This window comes from Cynara cardunculus, assembly GCF_001531365.2.
Source record: "Cynara cardunculus var. scolymus isolate 2C chromosome LG 16, CcrdV1, whole genome shotgun sequence".
NCBI classification, from domain to species: Eukaryota; Viridiplantae; Streptophyta; class Magnoliopsida; order Asterales; family Asteraceae; genus Cynara; species Cynara cardunculus.
Window position 1 is genome coordinate 13,405,024 of NC_037543.1, and position 17,764 is coordinate 13,422,787.

The 17,764-nt window shown below is 35.6% G+C and overlaps 1 protein-coding gene and 1 long non-coding RNA gene across 4 annotated transcripts in view; both read left to right on the top strand.

Moving 5' to 3' along the window:
• The first annotated feature begins 1,486 nt into the window (after positions 1–1,486).
• On the top strand, positions 1,487–4,702 carry LOC112499645. The gene is made up of 3 exons (XR_003067246.1): positions 1,487–1,577; positions 1,739–1,837; positions 3,572–4,702. It is a non-coding gene; the product is annotated as an uncharacterized LOC112499645 (long non-coding RNA).
• A 6,282-nt stretch (positions 4,703–10,984) lies between these two features.
• The window catches only part of LOC112529278, a 25,921-nt gene continuing 19,141 nt past the window's right edge, over positions 10,985–17,764 (top strand). For all 3 annotated transcript variants that reach the window (XM_025140484.1, XM_025140485.1, XM_025140486.1), the window contains exons 1-3: positions 10,985–11,102; positions 11,264–11,362; positions 13,097–13,183. In XM_025140484.1, the coding sequence (XP_024996252.1) occupies positions 11,290–11,362; positions 13,097–13,183 (160 nt within the window). In that variant the 5' untranslated portion in view covers positions 10,985–11,102; positions 11,264–11,289. The remainder of the gene's footprint in view (positions 11,103–11,263; positions 11,363–13,096; positions 13,184–17,764) is intronic.

The following is a 17,764-nucleotide window of genomic DNA, read 5'->3' on the forward strand; positions in this document are numbered from 1 at the left end:
AATTGATTAATATATATATATATATATATATATGTGTATATATATATATACTATATTATAAAGCATTTGACAAAAATTCTTAAAAACCATTTTTTATGCATAAAGTACTATATATTGATGCATATTACTTAAAATTCAGGATTACAAGTAAATTATGCATAAGTACAACTTGTTAAAGCTTCATGTTTGAATTCGTGTAATTAATTGAGGATAAACATAATCAAATAGAGGATAAACATCTCATTTTAAAATATAAAAAAATCTAAAATATAATTAGGATAATTATCGAGTTCTAACACAATAATTAACTATTATCTTTAAAAGAAAATTATATTACTAAACCAAATATAAATTACTTCGTTATTAAACTTAAATTAAATTATTATTAAAAATTTTGAATTAAAAAAATTACACAAAAAATGAGGAATTTTAAATAGTTAATTTGATACTAATATCGCTTATTTTTTTTCAAAATTTTATATATTCAAATTTATATTTCATTCAAAAATAAAAACATTTTTTTTCTCAAAACCACATAAAATCGCATTATAACATCGATAGACCCAAAATATAAAACGAAACATTAGAATCAAAATGTACATCGCTGCATTGCGCAGGTACCCTTCTAGTATATATTAAATAGCTTGGTAAAGGTATGTGTAGAAAAATCAGGAGCTCAATGTAGTCGACATCTATTAAACGACCAATCCAATAAACTCCAAGCTGGGCTATTAAGCCACAATTGAACACGTCTGTGTGGATTATCAAACAAGCCATATGCCCTTATTCAGTTCTTTAAGACACAACTAAACAACCCCTAAATAACATAAACTTTATACAACTCATTAAGAAATAATATAAACTTTTTGAATGTTTTAATTTTTGACTGAAATTAATTTTTTCCATAGAAGAAATCAAAGGATTATTGGTCTTTGGCCCAATAACTTATTTTGGTGTCCAATACGGTACCTGTCTTATATTGTATTAACAGTGAAACAATAAGTTTTTATTATATTTTTTTGTAAGGGTGTCCGAGCCAAAGCCCGACTAATCCCCGGTAAATTTGGAGGCTAAACATGACCCCACTTAAATATCGCCAACACTCCCCTCCTAGGACTTGAACTCGGGTTCATGACTATGTCATGCCCAAGCCTTTACCACTAGGCTGGAAGGTCTTTGACAACAATGAGTTTTATGGAGTCTCATATGACACCAAAATGGATTTTATTTTGTCCATGTACCAAACATAATCTAAACAATGAATTCAAGACTCTTTGTTGACATCACATGAGGGTGCTTTTTGTTGTTTCAAAAAAATAAAGTTAAAAGGACTGATCTTGTAATAGTGTGATTTTTATAGGGGATGGATGCAAAGTCCTTAACTTTAGGGACCTGCATGAAAATTACCCTGTTATGACTAAACAACAAATCCCAACCAGCAAATCCATTCGGAAAGGACATTTGATTTCTTCCTTGTAACTAAAATCCCTAAAGCTGTTGCAAGTTTTCCAAAATGGGTGCTCGCAATTACGCAAAGAAACGCCATTACCTTCTATTTCAACTTCCTTAAAGCTGTTGTAAGTTCACACAATTTACAGTTTCCAGTTTTGTTTAATTCTCGTTAGCAATGACAGGTTTTGCTGGTCTCATACCTTTTCGTTACAGGAAATGTGGATTTTTTGCTTTTAGTCCTATACGTTGGTGATGCGTGTTGGTAATCTGATAGTTTTTTTTGCAGTTTGAAGGTCATTTGAGTGCGTCTCAATGGTATGCTCCCTGGGAGGTGGGCAGATGACAACCCTTCTGGAAGGAGGGAGTACATCGCAAATAATGGCAGGTAGAAACAAGAACGATCTTTTCGTTTTCTAAATCTATCGTCATCATCATCGTATTTCGTTTTATTTGTTTGAATTATCCTATTCTCCCGTGGTGATCTACGTGTAATAATATGGGAAGAGGTGATGGCTAGAAAGGGTAAGGGGTAATTTAATTGCTTGCCTCTGTGAACTATGGATTCTTAGTCGAGGTGGGCATAGATTTTAAGCATATTTGAGCATGTAACATATGATGCTTGGCTGAAGAGATTTACTTGCCCGAGGTTGTTGAAAGGAGATTGATGAATTACCTCAATACATTATATTCTCTGTTTATTTATAGTGCCTTTGTAAAGATAATATATGAGTTCTCTTTGTAAGAATTAAGAGACGAACCTTGTGTTTGCTATCAGCACTTGGACATTGTACAATGGAAATGAGTCAATTCGAGTACATTCAAAATACTTGAAAGTAAAAAACATGGATGGAAGTAACATAAGCTCAGATGGGAATACATTAAAATCTAAAAGGGATCTAAGGACATGATTACAATAAAGATAGTTTCCGTAGAACATAGAAAGGCGGGACTAAGTCTTTTTTCCTGCTCGTGTGTATGAGGAGAGTTTGTCCCCTTCTGTATAGGAGATCTCTTGTTTTTGGTCTAGACCAGCTAGTGTATCAACTGGGGATATGTATCTTGGGACAGGTATACATGACTATTATTGCTAGAGGTAAGCCAAGTGTACTAGAATTGCCTTTTAAATGACCAAGTGTTCTTGCATATGAAATCTACTATTTTTCTTTAAAGGTTAACTTCATGTCGACATATTAGGGGAGGTACCAATGTGGCTTCAACATTACTAGATGCTAGACAAATTTCATCGTGAAGTCAGTGGTTTCTTTCTCAAGTTGTAGTTATGAATACAACCTTTCCTTTGTTTCTTTATCTTTCATGAACAATTTATCTCATGTTTTGTCTATTCTTTGTGAAAAAGAATGACATTTAATTCACTGAACAAACTCTTGATGTGGTTGGCTTCTTATGATTTATTTCAATGAGTCGTATCAGATACTTCAAATGCAGACTCTGTTTGATATTGTTGGCCCTTTCTAGTTTTTACTTCCATTGGCCTGCTGTAGAAAATGTGCCATCAGATTGTTCTGTGTTTTTTTCACCTCCATTTTGGCCAAAAATGTTATGCTTGTTTTCTTAACTTCACTTAACCTGTGATGCTTTGGTTTCTGTTTGGTGGTAATAGCTCATTACCCTTTTGCCTTGTGTGGTAGGGCATGATTCATATATAACTGATTTAAGTAATCTAAGTTTGCTTGCCAAACATTCAACCGTATGTAATTAACTGCATATGTAGGATGGTTTGATTTACTTACATTGGTTAACTCAGTTTATAGTCAAAGAAAGATGGATTGCAAGTGTAGAATGTCTACTACCAGATAGTGTTATTATGTAATATATTTGAGTAGTGAAATTTCATAGAATGTATGGGAAGGAGTATACTTTCAGGAATGTGGAGAGGAAAACAGGCAAGCTTGTAGTTAACATTGAATATTAATGCTACTCATTTTTGGATGGAGGTTAAGTTTCTGGAGTACTTTATTTTTTTATACCTAGATGTTTAACACTGATCCCAATGAGGACATCTGAATGGACCAGTGGCAGCATTATCTGTATTATGTAAGAAGGTCTTAGGTTCTACCTTGTAACATGTTTCATTCGTCACTTCCCCTTTCATTGACAGAGGATGTAGGCTGTTGGAAATTAGCGGCTCAATACGTTCAAAGGGAACTTAAAGAGGCAGATGAAGTAAATTTGCTTGATGAAGAAGGTAAATTTTCTGATTCGTTATTTGGAGTTGCAAAATACTTGATGCAAACCTTCTTATCTATGATTTTTGGAGTAACAGAAACCTCCTTCAGAGTAAATAATGATCTTGCTGACTCTCTTTTTATTGCTTTAAGTTGGATTTTATATTTCCACGAGTTGCGTAAATATATGCTCGCTTGCTCCTGGACAAAAATTGGTGTTTCACCACCAGCTATTTCCTCAAAATACCCCTTCACATAAAACCAGCATATTAATAGTTATACCTCACACCGATTGATCAAAGAGGGATGTTATAACTCTAGTGATTGAATTTAAAATTTGAAATTATAGAAGAGTGTTGTCTAGCCTGTTTACATCACATCATATGGCAAATAGAAATTGCCCCTTATGAGCAGACCTTGCCTTTTTAGTTTTTTTTTATTATCATCCCAGAAAGAGTAATCTTGCACTTAATAAAGACATCCCTAAATAGAAATTGTTTCACTTGTTGGCAGATAGAGAGTTAAACACATCCCTAAGAAACTTGGTTTATTTAAATTTTACTTTTCTATGTTACCCTTTGTTGAGAAAATTGGATGAGATTAAGTTTTCTTATTGTCTCTTGGAAGGAAGAATACAACCATATATACAAGATTCACAAGGGAAGAAAAAGGAAACTGAAACTATCTACTAAGTAAAACGAAACTAATTTAACAACCTACTATATTATCTATCTTATTGCCTGCCTGCTTGCACACACCTTTTTTTTGTGCGCAAGCTGGGGGTCTTCACAGAAACATCCTCTTAAATTAAGGGGGAAATCGGGTAAACATAAGACATATGATAGGAAAAGGGATGGAGTGAGATGAAGATTGCCAGAAACAAGAGCAATGGATGTAGAACCTTATGCTAAAGTTAATTTTGAAGGAGAAGAGCGAGGTTTAAATTTAGCAAAATTATTAGGATTACCTGTCATATCATTTGAAACACCAGAGTCAATGTCCCATCGAGATGAGGAGGAAAGCACATATATTTGGATTACCTAGCTTAGTAGCAGCAGTTGCCAGATGAGGTGAGGCCTTTAATGTTTCTTAAAACGAATTGGGATTTCTGAACTGTATTTTCTGTGTAAAACAGTTTACAAAGACAGCCTATATATAGCTAAGATATACAATTGACTAGGAGACTATTAAGGAGCTAAACTAGCAACTTATTTACAGCAATGAATATTTGATTAGGAGACTATTAAGGAGCTAAACTAGCAACTCATTTACAGCAATGAATATTTGATTAGGAGACTATTAAGGAGCTAAACTAGCAACTCATTTACAGCAATGATTTACAAATTAAATATTAAATCAATCTTAGGTTGTAATACGCCCCCGCAAGATGGAGGATCCATCGGAAACTCCAATCTTGGAACGTAAACGAAGAAATGGGCCCCGACTGAGAGGTTTGGTGAGTGCATCGGCAAGTTGATCATTGGAGGTTATGTGAAGAACTTTCAAGGAACCATCAGCTACTCTTTCACGTACAAAGTGGTAATCCAAGGCCACATGTTTCATGCGAGAATGATAAACCGGATTAGCACAGAGATAAGTGGCACCTGTGTTATCACAGAAAAGTGTAGGTGGGAAGGGCTGTTTGACACCAAGATCAGTGAGCAAGTTCTGAACCCATGAGACTTCAGCTGCTGAATTGGCTAAGGCCTTGTATTCTGCTTCAGTAGAGGATCGGGAAACAGATTTTTGACGAGCTGATTTCCATGAAATAATGTTGGAGCCCAGATAAATTATGTAAGCAGTAGTGGAACGACCGCCATTCAAGATACCTCCCCAATCAGAATCAGAGAAGGCTTTTAGATCAAGAGAGGAACCTCGTTTAAGGTATAGCCCATGGTGTATKGTACCCTTTAAATAACGTAGCACCCGTTTTAACGCCTGCCAATGGATTTCTGAGGGAGAGTGCATAAACTGAGCTAACCGATTCACAGCAAAGGATACGTCAGGCCTKGTGAAGGCTAAGTATTGCAAGGAACCCACCAGCTTCCGATATGGTGTTGGATCAACACTTGGTGACCCGTCCATGGGGTTGAGAACGAGAGAAGACTGAAGTGGAGTAGCCACAGCTTTAGCACCATCCATATGAAACTGAGTTAGGAGATCTTGAATATGACGGTGTTGGGATAAGAATAGACCRTTGGTGGTAGGGATAACTTCAATGCCAAGAAAATGGTGGAGGGGACCCAAGTCTTTGATAGAAAAACGATTGGCTAAGGTACTGATGAATTGATCAAGAAAGGCATTGTTATTACCTGTGAGAACGATATCATCAACATATACCATAAAAAGGCACAGAATATTATCATGATTGTAGATAAAAAGAGATGCAACTGCTCGTGATTTTCGAAAACCACAAGTACGAAGGAAGGAAGTCAATTCCATGTACCATGCCCGCGGGGCTTGTTTCAGACCATAGAGAGATTTTCGGAGTTTGCAAACATGGGTGGGAAATTGGGGATGAGGGAATCCTGGTGGTTGGGTCATGAAGACTTCCTCATGGAGGGTCCCATGAAGGAAGGCATTGTTCACGTCAAGCTGGCGTAGGGGCCAGTTGTGGGAAAGAGCTAGAGATAAAATGACTCGAATAGTCACGGGTTTGGCAACTGGACTAAAGGTATCAAAGTAATCCTTCCCATACTGTTGTAGGAAGCCTTTTGCGACCAAACAGGCCTTGTATTTGGAAATTGTACCATCGGGATTTCGTTTTACCCGAAAGACCCATTTACAGCCAATGGGATTATGATTGGCACGCGGTACTAATTCCCAAGTCCCATTCTGCATGAGAGCATTAAATTCTTGGTCCATGGCTTGGCGCCACTTGGGGTCTTTGAGAGCTTGGGTATGTGTATGAGGTTCAAKGGTAGGAGGAATTGGATGAAGGGTTGTGGTGTTGATGAAGGAGTCATTGAAGTATTTGGGGTTTTGTTTTCTAGTGCGTACGGGCTGTGAGKTGGGTGTGGCAGTAGAAGTAGAAGTGGAGACGGTATGTGGTGTGGATAGTAGAGGAGAGGCATTTGGGGAGACAGTAGGGATAGGGGGTGGCTGTTGGGTTGGAGTGTGAGATGGTAAGGTAAGAGAGGGAGAAGGTTGTGGTGAAGGAGGAGGGGAAGAAGTGGTAGGCTGTGTTGGAGATGATACCAACCTGTTTTTGCGTCGGGAATAGGTTAGACGAAAGGTAGGAGGAGTTTCGGCAGAAGTAGGGTCGGTGGTATTTGTGGGTGATAGAGGAATATGATGCAGCAAGGGGGACGAGGTACAGGGCTTGAGGAAGTCATCAGGTGTGGGCAAGGGATTAGTGAGGTTGGTTAGGGAAGGAAACTGACTGTCAACAAACTGAACATGACGAGAGTGGTACAACCGATGGGTGACGGGATCATAACATTTGTAGGCTGATTTTGAGGTTGAATAGCCAAGGAAGAGACAAGGAGTGGATCGTGGTTGAAGCTTGGAGGTGGTGTAAGGTCGCAGCCATGGATAGCACAAACAACCAAAGGGGTGAAGTTTGGTGTAATTAGGAGGTTGACCGAATAGATGGTGGTAAGGAGTTTGATTGTTGAGAATAGGTGTTGGGAGCCTATTGATTAGGTAGACTGCTGTTTGAAAGGAATGAGACCAGAAGGTTAAAGGAAGTTTGGCATAGTGAAGGAGAGCTAGACCCGTTTCAACTATATGTCGATGGCGCCGTTCAGCGACGCCATTCTGCTCAGGTGTATGAGGTGGAGTGGTGTAGTGAGAAATACCATGRGTTTGTAAGAAAGGTMGAAGACCTAGGTATTCKCCACCATTATCAGTGAAGATGGATACAAGTGGTGTTTGGAAAAACTTYTCAACCAGTAGTTTAAACTGAGGGAATAGAGTGGCGACATCAGATTTTTTTTTCATTGGATAGAGCCACACGTATTTTGAAAAATAGTCCACAAAAATGACATAGTAAGTAAAATGATCAATAGAACTTTGGACCGGACCCCATACATCAGAATATATCAATTGTAAGGGTTTCGTAACAACAAATGAATTGGAACCAAAAGGGAGCTTATGACTCTTATTAATGGAACAAGATGGACAATGCATATCAGAAATCTTAGAACTAAGGCCTAGATTGGAAAGAAGGGACTTGAAAACTTTGGTGGATGGATGGCCCAAGGTATGATGCCATTGAAGGTGTGAAGCTTTGGTGGTAACATTCAGTTGCAGGTTGGATGGTAACTTGGCATAGTACACATCTTCATGGTTCTCCCCCCGCATGAGAGGCGCCCCCGTGCGAAGATCCTTCACCAAAAAGGAAGAGGGAAAAAATTCAACAGAAACCCGGTTAGTTTTGCATAATTTAGCCACAGAAATAAGGTTTCKTTGTAAATGTGGAACACATAACACATGAGGTAAATTTAATGTCTTGAGAGGTGTGTCAATGTATTTAGAACCGACAGAGGAAATTTTTAAACTGTTACCATTCYCGAGAATGATTTCGTCGGGTCCGCCATAGTCCGAGACATTTTGAAGTGTGGAACGATCCCCGGTGACATGATTGGAAGCACCACTGTCAAATAGCCAGGTTGGGGAAACAGAAGGTGAGCCAGACATGGTGACATTGGCTACTGAAGCATTCGAYTGAGAGGTGTTGACGATGATGTTGTTATCCCGTAAGAACCGAGATAGTTTGCGACAATCACGAGTCATATGGCCTGGAATGTTGCAGAACTGACAATAGGAATTGGACCTGTTTTGTCGATTTCCACCAGAGGTTGAAGAAGGCCATTGAGTACGATTGGTTGGACTACGTTGCTGATTAGAGAAACGATTGTTAGTGCCACGTTGCTGGTTGAAGCCATCTGATCGCCCAGGTTGTCGGCTGGACTGTTTTGCAGTGTAATTGGCTGTGGTTAGCACAGGTTCAGGAGCTGCAGTTTGTTCCTTCAAAGCTCGCTCAAAATCAGTCAGTTTGTCAAATAATTCTGAGTAAGACATTGGTGTTTCACGCACTTTGATAGCAGCGACGATAGTACCATATTCATCACCGAGTTGTGATAAAATGTGAACCAGTAGGTCTTCTTCTGTAACAGGACTTTGTGCAAGTGCTAATTCATCAGCAATGGCTCGCATGTCCTGGAGATATTCAGCTATTGAACGAGTACCTTTTGGATTTTTGACAAGCTTAGACTTGAGGGAGATGACGCGAGACCTAGACCCACTGGCAAAACTGGCATTGAGTCGCTCCCAGGCATCCCGTGAGGTAGTAGCAGATGAGATTAGAGGTTGGATTGGGTCCGAGCAGCAGCCAAGAATAGCACTGATTATTATTTGATCCTGACGGTACCAGGAGAGATATCCTGRATTCGGTCTAGGACCATCTYTRTCTTCCAGAAATCGTTCTGGGGGTTGTTGATTACCAATGATAAACGCATCAAGCTCAAGCCCTATTAGGGTTGATTCAACTTGACGGCGCCAAACTGGGAAATTATTGGCAGTGAGTCTGATTGGGAAATGAGTTGCAGCAGTAATTTGGATTGTTGTTTTTGGTGCCATTGGAAGCGTAAGGATAGAAAGGAAGCGTAGTGATAAGAAGAACAGGAAGAAGGATAAGCTCTTTAGAGCTATTGTGGCTCTGATACCATAAAACGAATTGGGATTTCTGAACTGTATTTTCTGTGTAAAACAGTTTACAAAGACAGCCTATATATAGCTAAGATATACAATTGACTAGGAGACTATTAAGGAGCTAAACTAGCAACTTATTTACAGCAATGAATATTTGATTAGGAGACTATTAAGGAGCTAAACTAGCAACTCATTTACAGCAATGAATATTTGATTAGGAGACTATTAAGGNAATTGATTAATATATATATATATATATATATATGTGTATATATATATATACTATATTATAAAGCATTTGACAAAAATTCTTAAAAACCATTTTTTATGCATAAAGTACTATATATTGATGCATATTACTTAAAATTCAGGATTACAAGTAAATTATGCATAAGTACAACTTGTTAAAGCTTCATGTTTGAATTCGTGTAATTAATTGAGGATAAACATAATCAAATAGAGGATAAACATCTCATTTTAAAATATAAAAAAATCTAAAATATAATTAGGATAATTATCGAGTTCTAACACAATAATTAACTATTATCTTTAAAAGAAAATTATATTACTAAACCAAATATAAATTACTTCGTTATTAAACTTAAATTAAATTATTATTAAAAATTTTGAATTAAAAAAATTACACAAAAAATGAGGAATTTTAAATAGTTAATTTGATACTAATATCGCTTATTTTTTTTCAAAATTTTATATATTCAAATTTATATTTCATTCAAAAATAAAAACATTTTTTTTCTCAAAACCACATAAAATCGCATTATAACATCGATAGACCCAAAATATAAAACGAAACATTAGAATCAAAATGTACATCGCTGCATTGCGCAGGTACCCTTCTAGTATATATTAAATAGCTTGGTAAAGGTATGTGTAGAAAAATCAGGAGCTCAATGTAGTCGACATCTATTAAACGACCAATCCAATAAACTCCAAGCTGGGCTATTAAGCCACAATTGAACACGTCTGTGTGGATTATCAAACAAGCCATATGCCCTTATTCAGTTCTTTAAGACACAACTAAACAACCCCTAAATAACATAAACTTTATACAACTCATTAAGAAATAATATAAACTTTTTGAATGTTTTAATTTTTGACTGAAATTAATTTTTTCCATAGAAGAAATCAAAGGATTATTGGTCTTTGGCCCAATAACTTATTTTGGTGTCCAATACGGTACCTGTCTTATATTGTATTAACAGTGAAACAATAAGTTTTTATTATATTTTTTTGTAAGGGTGTCCGAGCCAAAGCCCGACTAATCCCCGGTAAATTTGGAGGCTAAACATGACCCCACTTAAATATCGCCAACACTCCCCTCCTAGGACTTGAACTCGGGTTCATGACTATGTCATGCCCAAGCCTTTACCACTAGGCTGGAAGGTCTTTGACAACAATGAGTTTTATGGAGTCTCATATGACACCAAAATGGATTTTATTTTGTCCATGTACCAAACATAATCTAAACAATGAATTCAAGACTCTTTGTTGACATCACATGAGGGTGCTTTTTGTTGTTTCAAAAAAATAAAGTTAAAAGGACTGATCTTGTAATAGTGTGATTTTTATAGGGGATGGATGCAAAGTCCTTAACTTTAGGGACCTGCATGAAAATTACCCTGTTATGACTAAACAACAAATCCCAACCAGCAAATCCATTCGGAAAGGACATTTGATTTCTTCCTTGTAACTAAAATCCCTAAAGCTGTTGCAAGTTTTCCAAAATGGGTGCTCGCAATTACGCAAAGAAACGCCATTACCTTCTATTTCAACTTCCTTAAAGCTGTTGTAAGTTCACACAATTTACAGTTTCCAGTTTTGTTTAATTCTCGTTAGCAATGACAGGTTTTGCTGGTCTCATACCTTTTCGTTACAGGAAATGTGGATTTTTTGCTTTTAGTCCTATACGTTGGTGATGCGTGTTGGTAATCTGATAGTTTTTTTTGCAGTTTGAAGGTCATTTGAGTGCGTCTCAATGGTATGCTCCCTGGGAGGTGGGCAGATGACAACCCTTCTGGAAGGAGGGAGTACATCGCAAATAATGGCAGGTAGAAACAAGAACGATCTTTTCGTTTTCTAAATCTATCGTCATCATCATCGTATTTCGTTTTATTTGTTTGAATTATCCTATTCTCCCGTGGTGATCTACGTGTAATAATATGGGAAGAGGTGATGGCTAGAAAGGGTAAGGGGTAATTTAATTGCTTGCCTCTGTGAACTATGGATTCTTAGTCGAGGTGGGCATAGATTTTAAGCATATTTGAGCATGTAACATATGATGCTTGGCTGAAGAGATTTACTTGCCCGAGGTTGTTGAAAGGAGATTGATGAATTACCTCAATACATTATATTCTCTGTTTATTTATAGTGCCTTTGTAAAGATAATATATGAGTTCTCTTTGTAAGAATTAAGAGACGAACCTTGTGTTTGCTATCAGCACTTGGACATTGTACAATGGAAATGAGTCAATTCGAGTACATTCAAAATACTTGAAAGTAAAAAACATGGATGGAAGTAACATAAGCTCAGATGGGAATACATTAAAATCTAAAAGGGATCTAAGGACATGATTACAATAAAGATAGTTTCCGTAGAACATAGAAAGGCGGGACTAAGTCTTTTTTCCTGCTCGTGTGTATGAGGAGAGTTTGTCCCCTTCTGTATAGGAGATCTCTTGTTTTTGGTCTAGACCAGCTAGTGTATCAACTGGGGATATGTATCTTGGGACAGGTATACATGACTATTATTGCTAGAGGTAAGCCAAGTGTACTAGAATTGCCTTTTAAATGACCAAGTGTTCTTGCATATGAAATCTACTATTTTTCTTTAAAGGTTAACTTCATGTCGACATATTAGGGGAGGTACCAATGTGGCTTCAACATTACTAGATGCTAGACAAATTTCATCGTGAAGTCAGTGGTTTCTTTCTCAAGTTGTAGTTATGAATACAACCTTTCCTTTGTTTCTTTATCTTTCATGAACAATTTATCTCATGTTTTGTCTATTCTTTGTGAAAAAGAATGACATTTAATTCACTGAACAAACTCTTGATGTGGTTGGCTTCTTATGATTTATTTCAATGAGTCGTATCAGATACTTCAAATGCAGACTCTGTTTGATATTGTTGGCCCTTTCTAGTTTTTACTTCCATTGGCCTGCTGTAGAAAATGTGCCATCAGATTGTTCTGTGTTTTTTTCACCTCCATTTTGGCCAAAAATGTTATGCTTGTTTTCTTAACTTCACTTAACCTGTGATGCTTTGGTTTCTGTTTGGTGGTAATAGCTCATTACCCTTTTGCCTTGTGTGGTAGGGCATGATTCATATATAACTGATTTAAGTAATCTAAGTTTGCTTGCCAAACATTCAACCGTATGTAATTAACTGCATATGTAGGATGGTTTGATTTACTTACATTGGTTAACTCAGTTTATAGTCAAAGAAAGATGGATTGCAAGTGTAGAATGTCTACTACCAGATAGTGTTATTATGTAATATATTTGAGTAGTGAAATTTCATAGAATGTATGGGAAGGAGTATACTTTCAGGAATGTGGAGAGGAAAACAGGCAAGCTTGTAGTTAACATTGAATATTAATGCTACTCATTTTTGGATGGAGGTTAAGTTTCTGGAGTACTTTATTTTTTTATACCTAGATGTTTAACACTGATCCCAATGAGGACATCTGAATGGACCAGTGGCAGCATTATCTGTATTATGTAAGAAGGTCTTAGGTTCTACCTTGTAACATGTTTCATTCGTCACTTCCCCTTTCATTGACAGAGGATGTAGGCTGTTGGAAATTAGCGGCTCAATACGTTCAAAGGGAACTTAAAGAGGCAGATGAAGTAAATTTGCTTGATGAAGAAGGTAAATTTTCTGATTCGTTATTTGGAGTTGCAAAATACTTGATGCAAACCTTCTTATCTATGATTTTTGGAGTAACAGAAACCTCCTTCAGAGTAAATAATGATCTTGCTGACTCTCTTTTTATTGCTTTAAGTTGGATTTTATATTTCCACGAGTTGCGTAAATATATGCTCGCTTGCTCCTGGACAAAAATTGGTGTTTCACCACCAGCTATTTCCTCAAAATACCCCTTCACATAAAACCAGCATATTAATAGTTATACCTCACACCGATTGATCAAAGAGGGATGTTATAACTCTAGTGATTGAATTTAAAATTTGAAATTATAGAAGAGTGTTGTCTAGCCTGTTTACATCACATCATATGGCAAATAGAAATTGCCCCTTATGAGCAGACCTTGCCTTTTTAGTTTTTTTTTATTATCATCCCAGAAAGAGTAATCTTGCACTTAATAAAGACATCCCTAAATAGAAATTGTTTCACTTGTTGGCAGATAGAGAGTTAAACACATCCCTAAGAAACTTGGTTTATTTAAATTTTACTTTTCTATGTTACCCTTTGTTGAGAAAATTGGATGAGATTAAGTTTTCTTATTGTCTCTTGGAAGGAAGAATACAACCATATATACAAGATTCACAAGGGAAGAAAAAGGAAACTGAAACTATCTACTAAGTAAAACGAAACTAATTTAACAACCTACTATATTATCTATCTTATTGCCTGCCTGCTTGCACACACCTTTTTTTTGTGCGCAAGCTGGGGGTCTTCACAGAAACATCCTCTTAAATTAAGGGGGAAATCGGGTAAACATAAGACATATGATAGGAAAAGGGATGGAGTGAGATGAAGATTGCCAGAAACAAGAGCAATGGATGTAGAACCTTATGCTAAAGTTAATTTTGAAGGAGAAGAGCGAGGTTTAAATTTAGCAAAATTATTAGGATTACCTGTCATATCATTTGAAACACCAGAGTCAATGTCCCATCGAGATGAGGAGGAAAGCACATATATTTGGATTACCTAGCTTAGTAGCAGCAGTTGCCAGATGAGGTGAGGCCTTTAATGTTTCTTAAAACGAATTGGGATTTCTGAACTGTATTTTCTGTGTAAAACAGTTTACAAAGACAGCCTATATATAGCTAAGATATACAATTGACTAGGAGACTATTAAGGAGCTAAACTAGCAACTTATTTACAGCAATGAATATTTGATTAGGAGACTATTAAGGAGCTAAACTAGCAACTCATTTACAGCAATGATTTACAAATTAAATATTAAATCAATCTTAGGTTGTAATATCTTGGTGCTAAAGAAACTTAGCAAATTCATTTTCGTGTACTTTAACTGTTTGTTCCAACGAGGAGTCAGGTGGAGCAGCAACAACAGGGCCTAGAGAAAGCTTTCGAGATCTATGTTGCAGTTTTCGACAATTGTTTTTTGTATGACCTTCCTTTTGAAAAAAAAAACACTCGGCTCTCCTTTGTCCTGACTGCCAATATTGCTTACTCTGTTGTAATTTTGATTAGAAACCTTGCTGTCTTGGGTCCATTATTTCGGGCTTCAAGTGCTTTCAGGCTTGAAGAGCACTTGAAGCCAACCATAAGACATTTGCATAGAAGCACTAGTGTCTGCGCTCAGAACTTTCGCAAACACCTCTTTCAAAAGATCTATGGCTTCAGCTGCAGCTAAGCGAACGACCTATTCTATATGTTAGGACTGGACAAAACCTGAGATTTAGCAATCTCAAATTAGAATTAAGACCTGCCAAAGAAACTCATAATAACCATCTTCTCAGATTGAGAATTAATCCAAAATGATTAATCATGCCAACTATCAATAAAGTAATTGATCTGCAAAAAGAATCTAGCATCCTCTTTGAGCTGTTTGTTCTTTTCAATACCGTCTCAGTAAGGCGATCGTCTTTGCTTATAGACTGCCGATATATTCTGACAGTTTTAGACCAATCAAAATAGGTAGTAGAACTGGTTTAACTTATGTTCTAGGATTTTAGACATTACTGGAATCACATCACCCATGACGAGAGTCATCTTTTTATCAGCCATCTCAAATGTGAATTGATGTTCCGAAAGAAAACCAACAGCAAAGAAGACTAGCTTGAACCACACTCGAAGTATGGGAAAAAAGTTACAAAAAAACATGTCAAAACACGAGGTCAAAAAGTCAATTAGGGAAAATAAAAACTGAATATATGAAGGCCAAGCCTGATTGAACCTTGTTTAATTGGCTATGTAAGTAAACTGGAATAAAATTATTTTCTGTATGTAATGAATACAACAATACACATAAATACGTACACATGCTAGACATCAAATAAGGAAGGAATCAAATCAATTCCCTAATAATTCTCCTTAGGGGAGGCTAAATACACCCCTACTTCTAGTTTAATCATTGTTTATTTTGTTCTTTTTTCTTTTTTGTCCTTTTGTCTATTTTGTTTTTTGTTTTTTTTGCTTTTTTGTCTTTTTTTGCTCTTACTTAATTGTATTAAATTATAATTAATGTAAACATCAATTTTTTTTCCTAATATAAACATTATTTTTTTTCTAATTATTATATAATTATAAAAATGATAAAAATAAAATATTTATTAATACACCGAGTTTTTTTTTTGTCTTTTACTTATTTGCTTTTATTTAGTTGTAAATGAATACTTATTAATGTAAACATTATTTTTCTAATAATTATATAATTATAATTATATAATTATAAAAATAAAACATAAGATATTTTATTAACGTGTTGAGAGACGATCATAAACATTGAGATCCGACTTATGATTTTATGGTTATAGTTGAACATATAATATAAAACAATTAAATATCTTATGGTTTTTACAATATATTTTTTTCCTTCTAATAATTATATAAGTACTACTATATAATTATATCTTTGAAACATAAAATAATTTATATCATATTTTCACTTATTCTAAAATGCCATTATCTGTAATATAATTAACACGTAAAAGCTGTATGTACATACTTATTCAATCCAAATATGGGTAGCCCATGTAGCGACACATGTATAGCTGAAATGAAAAAAATGTGATGTAATAGCAGGCATCGGGTATCCTTCTACTAACGTTTCTTACTCTGTAACATTCTTCTTTGGTTCGTGTCTCTTCTTTTTTCTAGCAATGTGCAGTGAGCCTTAGAGGGAGTGAGACTCAAATGGTATGACTTAGATGTAGTAACTTATGAGAAGAGGTGATATATTCATATGGAGAAGATGTGATATGGAGAATAGGTAATATGGATAAGATATGATATTTTATGAAGAGGTCAGAAGGAGAAGAGGTGAAGAGATGAAGAGTAGAAGAGGTGAAGATGTAATGAAGAAGAGGTGATATATATATATGTGTGTGTGTGGGTGTGTATATATATATATAATAATAATAAATATAAAAATATAAATAATATATAAAGTATATATAATAATATATAATACATAACTTCAAAATAATAAAATATGATAAAGTAATATATATAATATAAATTAATACATAATAATAATATAAATGCAAATAGTATATTATTAACATATAGAGTTTGTTTCAAATGCAACCCATCACATTTGTACAACCAATGCAACCTAATAAATTGAAATATTTATGTAAATGATGAGAGTTCATTTATTATGATTTAAATATTTATGGAAGATGAATAAGATTCATTAATTATGATCAATACTTTATATTAGGAAACAATCAAAACTTCTATGAAATTACATATTCATCAAATTAAATGGACAGTTGAAATTGAGTTGTATTGGTTTTATAATAACCCACCTCTTAACATATATAATATATATATATATATGGATATATAAAATTATATATAAAACAAAAATAATGAAATATAAGTTTTTTGATCGATTTTGATGGGTTCAAATTCCAGGGTAAGCAACACCCCTGTTAAGGGTTGCAAATAGCAACACCCATCTCCTAAATATATACATTCCTATTCTGTAACAGAAAAAATATTTATTTATTTATATGCAAGATCAAAGACAATCTATTTTGTAAGATATCTCTCTAGATTCTGACACCAAGACCGCGCCTTCTCCCCTAGAGATATACCTCGCCCGGATCAACCCCAGTGTGGCTGATCATCCGAAAAGACCAGCTAAGCATCATTGGCTTGGTCAGCCAGAACCTTTCTCTAGCCAAGAATCCCATTATTGATCAGGATGCTGTCATTGTTGAGTATAGAATTTGTGACATGATAGAGATGTGGCTGGATGGGAATGTGATGTCCTTTCTTGGGAGAAAACAATCAGAATCTCAAAATTATAAATACATAGACATGAGAGATGAGATGTTTATCGTAGGAGGAAAATGAAAATCCAACTTAATAATATTGACTTCTACTTAAATGAAATACCTCCTAAGGACACAACTTTAGCATCTATACCATTTTCAGGACATGATAACCGTTGTAGACACAATTCAAGTGACTGGAGGTCGAGGTTCCCGTAGATGAGATTGGCTGATTAGGGATGGAAACGAGTCGGGCATTTTGGCCATTGGGTGGGTAATGCATCCCTTGTTTCCGACCCCG